At 31.6% G+C, this 11,134-nt stretch overlaps 1 protein-coding gene across 1 annotated transcript; it reads right to left on the reverse strand.

Annotated features, from left to right (window-relative positions):
- Positions 1-1,628: 1,628 nt before the first annotated feature.
- LOC119603614 (probable methylmalonate-semialdehyde dehydrogenase [acylating], mitochondrial) lies at positions 1,629-7,774 on the reverse strand. The gene is made up of 3 exons (XM_037955711.1): positions 7,622-7,774; positions 3,200-3,554; positions 1,629-3,134 (listed from the first exon to the last, which is right to left on the reverse strand). The coding sequence occupies exons 1-3, from the start codon at positions 7,649-7,651 to the stop codon at positions 1,957-1,959; spliced, it is 1,563 nt and encodes a 520-aa protein (XP_037811639.1). The 5' UTR covers positions 7,652-7,774; the 3' UTR covers positions 1,629-1,956.
- Between the last annotated feature and the right edge of the window lie 3,360 nt (positions 7,775-11,134).

The following is an 11,134-nucleotide window of genomic DNA, read 5'->3' on the forward strand; positions in this document are numbered from 1 at the left end:
CTAGTCTATAGTCTAGTCTATAGTCTAGTCTATAGTCTAGTCTATAGTCTAGTCTATAGTCTAGTCTATAGTCTAGTCTATAGTCTAGTCTATAGTCTAGTCTATAGTCTAGTCTATAGTCTAGTTTATAGTCTAGTCTATAGTCTAGTCTATATTCTAGTCTATAGTCTAGTCCATAGTCTAGTCTATAGTCTAGTCTATAGTTTGGTCTATAGTCTAGTCTATAGTTTAGTCTATAGTTTAGTCTATAGTCTAGTCTAGTCTATAGTCTAGTCTATAGCCTAGTCTATAGTCTAGTCTATAGTCTAGTCTATAGTCTAGTCTATAGTCTAGTCTATAGCCTAGTCTATAGTCTAGTCTATAGTCTAGTCTATAGTCTAGTCTATAGTCTAGTCTATAGTCTAGTCTAGTCTATAGTCTAGTCTATAGTCTAGTCTATAGTCTAGTCTAGTCTAGTCTAGTCTAGTCTATAGTCTAGTCTATAGTCTAGTCTATAGTCTAGTCTATAGTCTAGTCTATAGTCTAGTCTATAGTCTAGTCTATAGTCTAGTCTATAGTCTAGTCTATAGTCTAGTCTATAGTCTAGTCTATAGTCTAGTCTATAGTCTAGTCTATAGTCTAGTCTATAGTCTAGTCTATAGTCTAGTCTATAGTCTAGTCTATAGAAAGCAAGTGTTTTATAAATAAAATAAATTAGTTTAAATGATCAAAATTTAGAAGATTATTCTTTTAAAATTTAATGTGCTAACAAATCTTTGCGTTTTTCGTATATAAATAGTGTTCGGGTGTGTGTGTGTGTTTTAATTTTTTAATAAATATTCTTATTAGTTTTGCTGTTAGTTAAAGGTAAGTCTTCCGTTTGAATGTTTTGAGACAAATTTGTTAATAACATTTATTAAAACTTGTTAAATATTAACCATTTCCCTTTAATTCATAAGAATTATGTTTTTTATGTGCAATTGTTTTAGATTGTTTTGCTTTGTCATGTTGTGCCTAGCAGTTTAATATTGTTGTTGTTGTTTTCTATTGAGATTTCTGCAACTCTCTTTACTCTTTTCTTCTTTTACTTTATGTTTGTTGTTATAATTGTTTTGGGTTGGTGGGGAGTGATTTATTGAATACATTTGTTTATGTTGTTGTTATTTTCTTTAGCCAGGTTTGTTATTGTTTTGTTTGACAGTTGTTAGTTTATGTTTGCTCGAATTCGTGCAGGTTTTTGTCTGTTCGTGGTATTGAGTGCATTTGCACTTGTTTGTTTTTGCAAAGTGTTTGTTGTTGTTGTTATTAGCATGGGGAGGGGAAGGCGTTTTGCTTTTTTGCATGTGTTTGAATAAAAGCGTGTCTATGTGTATACATACATGATTTGAGTTATGGTTTTCTGTTGTTATTGTTTTCAATTTGTTTTGGTCTCTTTGCTGCCTTTAATACATTTGTTCTAAGTGAAAGTGTTTGTAATCGAACTCAAGTATTGTTTTCAGAAATGGATAATTCAATAATTTTGTACTTTTTGACATCGAAAATTCTAGTCTATAGTCTAGTCTAGTTTGTTATTATAAAAGTATTTTTTGTTAGAAGACATTGTTATTGTTTGCTTTTACTTAATTTTAATAAAAATTTTACACAATTTGTTTAATTTTTTTATAAATTATATAGATTTTATTTTACATTAGTAATTCTCGAGTTCTAGCTAAAATACTTAAACTAATACACGCAAAACAAAGAAAATTAATAGTTTTATTATAAAATTAAATTTAATAAATGCAGTGAAATTTGTAATTGTGTTTTTTTAAAAAAAGGGGAACGAAATTATAACGGAGCTTTAATAAATTTTTAAAAATAATTTTTTTTTTTGTTGTTAAATTAATATCTGGAAGACACTGGTATTCCCCTAGAAACTTAGTTTCTGTTCTCATAAGCTCCTTGCATTGTCTATCTTCTCCTCTTTCTTTCTTAAATTTACTTCATGGTGGGCATGGCTACAGCAGCTTGGGTGTGGGTAACATCGGTTTCACGCCACAATTGGGTGACAGTCTTGGTTTGGGTATAGAACTTAACACCTTGTTTGCCATAGAAATGATGATCACCACGGAAGGAGCCACGGGTACCGGTGAAGGAGAACATGGGCAAGGGTACAGGGATGGGTACATTGACACCTACTTGACCAACATCGATTTCGTTGACGAATTTGCGGGCGGTGGCACCGTTGGTGGTGAAGATGGCGGTACCGTTACCGTAGGGATTGGCATTGGTCAATTGGATGGCTTCATCCAAAGTATCAGCCTTAAGGATAACCAAGACGGGGCCAAAGATTTCCTCCTTGTAACAGTCCATATCGGGGGTGACATCGGTCAAGATGGTGGGTCCTACAAAGTAGCCATCCTCGAAGCCGGCCACCTTAATGTCACGGCCATCCAAGATAAGCTTGGCACCTTGCTTAACACCGGATTCAACCAAATCGCAAATACGTTTCTTGGCTTGGGCAGAGATAACGGGACCAACATCAGTGCCGGGAACATGACCAGCATTAACCTTCAATTTCTTGGCACGTTCAACCAAATCGGGAATCCATTGTTGAGCCTCACCGACAAACACAGCGGTGGACAAGGCCATGCAACGTTGACCGGCAGCACCGAAAGCAGCACCAGCCAATTGATTCAAAGTGTTTTCCTTGTTGGCATCAGCCATAACAATACCGTGATTCTTGGCACCCATGTTACTTTGGACGCGCTTGCCATTCTTGCCGGCACGTTCATAAATGTATTTACCAGCTTGATCGGAACCGACAAAGGAGACAGCCTTGATTTCAGGAGCATCACAGATAAAGTTGACGGCATCATGTTGGCCATGGATAACATTGACAACACCCGGAGGACAGCCAGCCTCGTTCAACAATTCCATCAACATCATGGTGGAGCCGGGTACACGTTCGGAAGGCTTCAACAACATGGTATTACCGCAGGTAATGGCCACAGGGAACATCCACAAGGGAATCATAGCGGGGAAGTTGAAGGGAGCAATACCGGCGGTAACACCCAAAGGCAAAACCAAAGAGTAAGTATCCATATCACGGGCCACATTGGCAACAGTCTCACCCATTTGCAAGGAGGGTATGCTGCAGCAGTGTTCAACCACCTCTGTAGAAATAAAATTTTAATAAAATAACAAGTTTTTTATTTATAGAAAATTCCCGAAAACTTACGCAAACCACGCAAAACATCACCCTCAGCATCGGCCAAAGTTTTACCCTGTTCCTGGGTAATGTTCTTGGCCAATTCACCCATATTAGCCTTGATCAAGGCTTGCAATTTGAACATAACCTGTTGGCGTGACAATACTGAGGTGTTGCTCCAGGATTTGAAGGCCTTCTTGTTGGATTCCAAAGCAGTTTGCATCTCGTCTTGTGTGCACTTGGGGACACGGTTTACAACCTTGTTGGTGGCAGGATCGTGCAAATCAATCCATTCGTTAGTCTTGGACTCAACGAATTTACCATCAATGAACATTTTGGTGGTGGGAGCGGCCGAGGAGTAGGCACGCTTGGCCAAGAAACGGGCCTAGAAAGAAATAAAAAGAAAAAAACTCATAAATAATTAAGTAAAATGAAATGGAAAGAAAAAATTTAATTAATTTATGAAAAATAACGCTTTGTTTGGGTGTTCAAGGCAAAAGAAACTTATAAATATTTATTTTTTTCGCTTGGAAATATTCAAGCAGAAAAGTGCAAAATTGTATTTTAATGATTATATTTAAATGTTCATTAACCTTTTCGTTTAATAAAAGACTCGTAAATTATTTTTAAATAAACAGCAGATTTTTCGTTAATAATTAAAAGTGTAAAATTAACATTAACCTAGAATGTATTACAGTAAAATCTGTCAAAAAGTGCAATTTTTGCAAAATTTGCCTTTTCCTATTGTTATTTTGACCCTCTCCTATGAAATTTATCCCATTTCTCTCTTTTACTACTGAACTTTTAATCTATTCTTCTTATTTTAATATATTGTTTATGTCTGCTAAGCGTTTCTTGCTATTTACTCTACTATTCACCTTTTCGGCAATACATTTCACCTTTTAAGCCCCTACTTTTTACTTTCCCACTATAATTCTTGTTTCTTTTTCAACTTCTGATCTTATTGGCATCACTTTAACTGTTTCTTTGCCATTTATACCTCAATTACAACTCAATCTTTATTCCTCTCTTTCCCCATTTCATTCTCTCATCTCTCTTCTGACATTTGCATATTTCTTCTTCTTCTCCAAAATATTCCATTATCACCAGCTATGTGTTAGTAAGTGTGCCTCATGCTTATGCCAAAATTGTTGTTTTATTCTTTTTCTATGTTTTGTTCTCCCCTTTAGTCTCCCCTCAGCCCCTTGCCCAATTAAAAGATAACTTTCATAAAACACGAGCCCACTTTATGTCGCCAACTAGTAGTAGTTTCTTTCCATTAAGTTTCTTTTTGCTTAAACTAAAGCAGAATTAAGGTGGGGAGAGGAGGGGGAAGAAGGAACCACTTTAAATACATTTTTTTTGTTCCAGATTGTTCATAGTAGGGGGCTGGCCAATCAGTAGTAGTATTACGTTGTGATTTAATAGAATAAATTGTTATGTGGCCAGAAATACTATATAATATCAAGGTCAGTTTTAAATTGATAGGAACAACGCAATACAGGAAAATGTAAACAGAATTTTTCCGCTAATACTATATCAGACATAAAGGGGCCAATTTATTGAATTTCCGGAATATAGTCTAGTGTAAAAAAAGGTACAACATCTGTACTATAGAGAAGTCTATAGTCTGGACTATAGAGATGGCTATAGTCTGGCCTATAGTGAAGACTATATTCTGGACTATAGAGATGTCTATAGTCTTGACCGTATAGAAGTCTATTCTCTAGACTATAGAAAAGTCTAAAGTCTGGACTATAGGGAAATCTATTGTCTGGACTATAGAGAAGTCTGCAGTCTGTACTGTAGAGAAGTCTATAGTCTGGACTATAGAGAAGTCTATATTCTGGACTATAGAAAAGTCTATAGTCTGGACTATAAAGAAGTCTATAGTCAATTCTATAGTCTTGTATATACTCTTGTCTATAGTCTGGACTATAGCCCAATCTATAGTCTCGACAATAGTCGAGTCTATAGTCTGGATTATAGTCTAGTATATAGACTGGACTACAGTCTAGTCTATAGTCTGGACTATAATCTATTTATTCCATGTCCAGACCATAGTCTAGTCTAGTCTGGATCATAGTCTAGTCTATAGTCTGCAATATAGTCTGGGCTATAGTCTAATCTATAGTCTGGACTATAGTCCAAACTTTAGTATAGTCTATAGTCTGGACTATAGTCCAAACTTTAGTATAGTCTATAGTCTGGACTATAGTCCAAACTTTAGTATAGTCTATAGTCTGGACTATAGAGACGTCCATAGTCTTGACTGTAGAGAAGTTTATAATATGGATTATGGAGAAGTCTGTAATCTATTCTATATAGTCTTGTATATAATCTAGTCTATAGTCTGATCAGACTTTAGAATAGAGTCCAGTGACTATAGTTTACTCTATAGTCTGGACTATAGTTTACTCTAGTCTGGACTATAATCTAGTCTATAGTCTGGACTATAATCTAGTCTATAGTCTGGACTATAGTCTAGTCTATAATCTGGACTATAATCTAGCCTATAGTCTGGTCTCTAGTCTATATTCTGGACTATAGCCCAAACTTTGGTCTAGACTGTAGTCTGAACTATAGTCTAGTCTATTGTCTGGACTATAGTCTAGGTTACAGTCTAATATGTAGCCTATTCTATAGTCTAGTCTACAATGTAGTATATAATGTAGTGTGATCTATAGTTTATAGTCTAGTCAACAGTCTTGTCTATAGTCCAGTCTAGGCTAGTTTATGGTCTAGTCTGTGGCCTAGTCTATAGTCTAGTCTGTAGTCTAGTCTATAGTCTAGTCTATAGTCTAGTCTATAGTCTAGTCTATAGTCTAGTCTATAGTCTAGTCTATAGTCTAGTCTATAGTCTAGTCTATAGTCTAGTCTATAGTCTAGTCTATAGTCTAGTCTATAGTCTAGTCTATAGTCTAGTCTATAGTCTAGTCTATAGTCTAGTCTATAGTCTAGTCTATAGTCTAGTCTATAGTCTATAGTCTAGTCTATAGTCTAGTCTATAGTCTAGTCTATAGTCTAGTCTATAGTCTAGTCTATAGTCTAGTCTATAGTCTAGTCTATAGTCTAGTCTATAGTCTAGTCTATAGTCTAGTCTATAGTCTAGTCTATAGTCTAGTCTATAGTCTAGTCTATAGTCTAGTCTATAGTCTAGTCTATAGTCTAGTCTATAGTCTAGTCTATAGTCTAGTCTACAGTCTAGTCTACAGTCTAGTTTATAGTGTAGTCTATAGTCTGGACTGTTGCATATACTATAGTCGGTACTAGTTAGAGTCTGGATTATAGTCTTGTCTACAGCCTTGGCTATAGTCTAGTCTACAATCTGCTCTATAATCTGAAATATAGCCTAGTCTATAAGCCTTTCTCTAATTTGTACTATTATGTATTTGCGTCTTTAGCTTGATTTGTTTCCTTCCCCGTCTTTTGCTAAAAAATCTTTCCATTATTATCAGTTGTAATAACAATTTGTTGTTTGTACATTTTTATGGACCAATTTATATAGCTTTCCGAATATGGCGTGTGAGCTATAAAGATAATTAATAATAAGCACTTGAAATATGCTTATCAAAAAAAAATTTAGCAAAATTTGTTGCCATATGTTATTTAGTTTTATTATTTATTTTTAACTGCAGGGGGGAGGTCTCCGAAAACTTAAGATGGCAAGAGATCAGCTACTTATTTGCTTAGTAGAGGTTGTGAGATCTGCAATAAACTTTTCTTAAAATGTTGGAAAATCTAAATCCCGATTTGAATTAAATTTAGTTGGTAAATGTCCAAGATCTTAAGGATATCTATTTCTTAACAATTCTCCCAAGTTAAGGGGAAAGTTTTCCGGGTTTCTTATCATGAGTTTCTTATATACAAAATAGTTTTCTAAATTTTATTATCAATGTTATATAATATTGATAAGAAAGATTCAATTAAGTTAATTTAAAAGATAGACCACTCTCAAGGGTCTCATAACTGTCTGATAAAAAAGGTGTTACCATGAGTTTTGTTTTTTCTTTCAAAATCACAAGTTTTGTTTGCTTTGTATTAGTTCTTATCAAAAGTTATAAATTTAATTTTAAAATAAAAACATCTGCTGATTATTTAACAACAAATTAAATTGATAAAGTGGGGGGGGGCTAAGCCAACTTGGGGGCCAAAAACAACAACATTTAAACTGTTATTAAGCAATTATGTTTTGAAAAATTAAAGAAATCTTTTAAATTACGTAATGTTAGATGATTTAGCAAAAACTTAAAAAATTCCAGTTTAAACCGCCCCCTCCCCTCTTCTCCTCGCTACACATTTTTCAAAAACAACACCAGCACACACATGTTTTGAATAAATTTATAGAAAATTTGTTTATTTAGAAGCATAACACAAGTACTTTTTCTATTATTTTTTTTTTATATTCTAGATAAATTTATTATTATTTTATTTATATTTTCCCCCGCTCACCTCAGCACCAATCAAACGAACCAAAGACATCTTTATTAAACTATATTTTCTAGACGAGAGCAAGTACTAAACCAACCGGTGGTTAAACTAGAACTAAAATGTGTTGGCAATATTTTTTTTGGTCTTCGTGCTGCGCCAGCATGGTGTGATTTCGTTATTTTCCCCCGATTTTACTTTAATAAACAACAACAAATTTTATTAAATATCTAGTATATAATAATTCCATAACGTTGCGCGCTAATGCCAACATGATGTTTGTGTACGAAATGAGAAATGAAACGTTAAATAGTGGGGAGTTCACACTAAAACTCTCTCTGTTTGTTTACAAAAATTTTCTTTTGGGGTGAAAATGAAACACTTGTTGAAATTTTGTTAAAGAGAGGCAAGACAGTGAGAGAAAGTGACAAGGGGAGCATAATTATTAGGGTTTTGTTTTGCTGATTGTTTCAGTGTTGCCCTATTACCCTTGTTTTTTAAATAATTTTAGCGTTTTTTTAAATTTTTACTCCCAAAATCTAAAATTTTAGCTAAATTTTATTAAAACTAACAGAGATTCGAGATTTTTCTCTGTTTTAGTTAAATTTCATCTTTTTACTTGATTTTTCCTTAAAAATTTTCAATTCCTAATTTCAAATTAAAAATCTCCTTAAAGGGAATTTTCGAAAAATTTTTTGGGAATTCATATTTTGTCACTAATTTTCTTTATATTTATCGATTTTGATTTAAATTTCTCTTTTCTGCTTAAAAAAACTAAATTCCCAATTTCAAAATAAAAATCTCCTTAAAGGGAATTTTCGAAAAATTTTTTGGGAATTCATATTTTGTCACTAATTTTCTTTATATTAATATATTTTTAATATAATTTCTCATTTCTGCTTTAAAACCGAAATTCCCAATTTTAAAATAAAATTCTCCTTAAAGGGAATTTTTGAAAACATTTTTGGGAATTCATATTTTGTCACTAATTTTCTTTATATTAATGGATTTTCATTAAAATTTCTTATTTTTATTGAAAAATTTAAATTTCCAATTCTAAAATAAAAATCTCCTCATAGGGAATTTTCGAAAAATGCTTGGGAATTCATATTTTTTTCGCTAATTTACATTATAATTATATATTTTCTTAAACAAATTGCAGTTTTTTGCTAAAAATTCTATATTCCCAACTAAAATATAAAAATCTCCTTCAAAGGGATTTTTCAAAACTTATTGGGAATTGATTTTTTTTGTTATAATTCAACTTTTTATGGAATTTTTCATTAAAAATTAAATTTTTTGCTAAAAAATTCTAATTCCCAATTTCAAAATAAAAATCTCCTTAAGGGGGATTTTCGAAAAATTTTTTGGGTATTCATATTTTGTCACTAATTTTCTTTATATTAATAGATTTTCATTAAAATTTCTCTTTTCTGCTTGAAAAAACTAAATTCCCAATTTCAAAATAAAAATCTCCTCACAGGGGATTTTTGAAAATTGTTTGGGAATTCATATTTTGTCATATTTTCATATTTTCTTTATATTAATAGATTTTTATTAAAATTTCTCTTTTCTGCTTAAAAACCTAAATTCCCAATTTCAAAATAAAAATCTCCTCAGAGGGGATTTTCGAAAAATTTTTTGGGTATTCATATTTTGTCACCAATTTTCTTTATATTAATAGATTTTCATTAAAATTTCTCTTTTCTGCTTAAAAACCTAAATTCCCAATTTCAAAATAAAAATCTCCTTAAAGGGGATTTTCAAAAAAAATTTTGGGAATTCATATTTTTTCGCTAATTTTCATTAAAATTATATTTTTTCTTTAAAAATTTCAGTTTTCTGTTAAAAATTCAAAATTCCCAATTCAAAAATAAAAATCTCCTCAAAGGGATTTTTCCAAAATTTTTGGGAGTTTATATTTACTTCACAAATGTTCATTATAACATTTTCAAAAATTTCCTTAAAACAAATAAAACTCTTGAAATCTGTTAAAAACCAAATTTCCCCTCCTGGAAATTTTAAATTTAATTTTGGGAATTAGAAAAATTTAGATTTTTATTAAAAATTAGTTTATAACTGTACTATTTATAAGAATTTTCATTAAAAAAGTAATTTTCTACCAAAAACTATTTATTTGCCAAAGTGAGGATAAAAATCTCTTTTAAGGCGATTTTTTAAAAAAATTTTGGGAATTTAAATTTCTTCTTTATAAAACATATTTTTATAAAAAAAATTAACTTTAACATTATCTACAGTTTCCTTTAACATAATTATACTTTTATTGCATTAACATTTACCTTTGTCGTTCATTTAATAGTAACATTCTGTTAATTTACTTCCCATTGCCTTCTAATGTTATTAACATTCTGTTCTCACATTTCCATTAACTTCCTGCTCGGCTTTCTTTCGTTTATTCAATAAACTTTATTGTTAATCTCTTCAGTCCTTCTTGAGTTGTTAACGGTGCGCGTCGTGTTTAAGTAAAGTAATAAAAGGAATTTAGTTAAAAGTGTTAAAAATATTAATAAGTGTTAAAAACTATAGTTTTTTTTTATCAAATTGCAAAAATTTATGTAAAAAGTTTATTTTTCGAAGAAAATTTAATATAATTCTTTTAAATCTTAGTAATTAAAGTGTTCGTTAATGTTTTTCATTCGTCCGCCATTTCGTTTGTGTTTCGTTTTGTTAATAAAAGAAAATTCTTCATTTTACAAGTTGCTACTACAAAGTAAGTTTGTTTTTATTGTCTTTGTTTAATTTGTGTTAATAAATCTTTATTAATATCATAACAATTTCGCATAATTTTCTTTCAAATTAATATAACAAATAGTTTGCCCTTCAATTGTTGAGCTATTTCTGCTTTGTCATGTTTTGTCTTTGCATTGCAATGTTGTTGTTGTTTTTATTTGAAAGGCTTGCACTTGCTTGCTGTTTTCGTACTATGTTACATACATACATATGTTTGTAATGTCCATATGTTTGTATGTTTGTGTCTTAATTTTGGGTGCATAAATGGGAGTAAATATTAAAGAGATTTTGTTTATGTTTTCTGCTCTCTTCATTGTTATGAGTGCGTGTTTTTACGCAGTGAAGTTGTCTGTTTGTTTTTGCAAATCATAACAATGATTTCTCTTATTGTTGTTTTGTGTATTAAAGGGTGTTATTGCTTATTGGCAAGTGGGAGTGAGATTTTTTGTATTCTATATTACTTATTCTTGTTATTGTTGGTGTTTTGCATTAGCTCTGGTTATTTTCGTTGTTTTTGTAAATAGTGTTATCTTTTTTTTTGGGGGGGAAATAAGATGTTTTTGTTATTACTGTTTTGTTGTGTTTTATGAATGAAATTTTGGACATTTGCCGGTATGCATTAAATAAAAATAAATAGAAAATATTGTTGTAGTAATTTCCTTGGGAATTTGTTTTTGCAAGTCATTTGTTAAGCGCTAATGTTGCGGTTTTTCTGTTGTTTTGCTGTTAATACGGGTAATGAAGACTGGACTATAGGAGAGCATATTGAGTAGACTATAGACTAGA

Source organism: Lucilia sericata, unplaced genomic scaffold (genome assembly GCF_015586225.1).
Source record: "Lucilia sericata isolate MDLA Ls3-8-SP2 unplaced genomic scaffold, ASM1558622v1 Contig000317F_arrow, whole genome shotgun sequence".
NCBI classification, from domain to species: Eukaryota; Metazoa; Arthropoda; class Insecta; order Diptera; family Calliphoridae; genus Lucilia; species Lucilia sericata.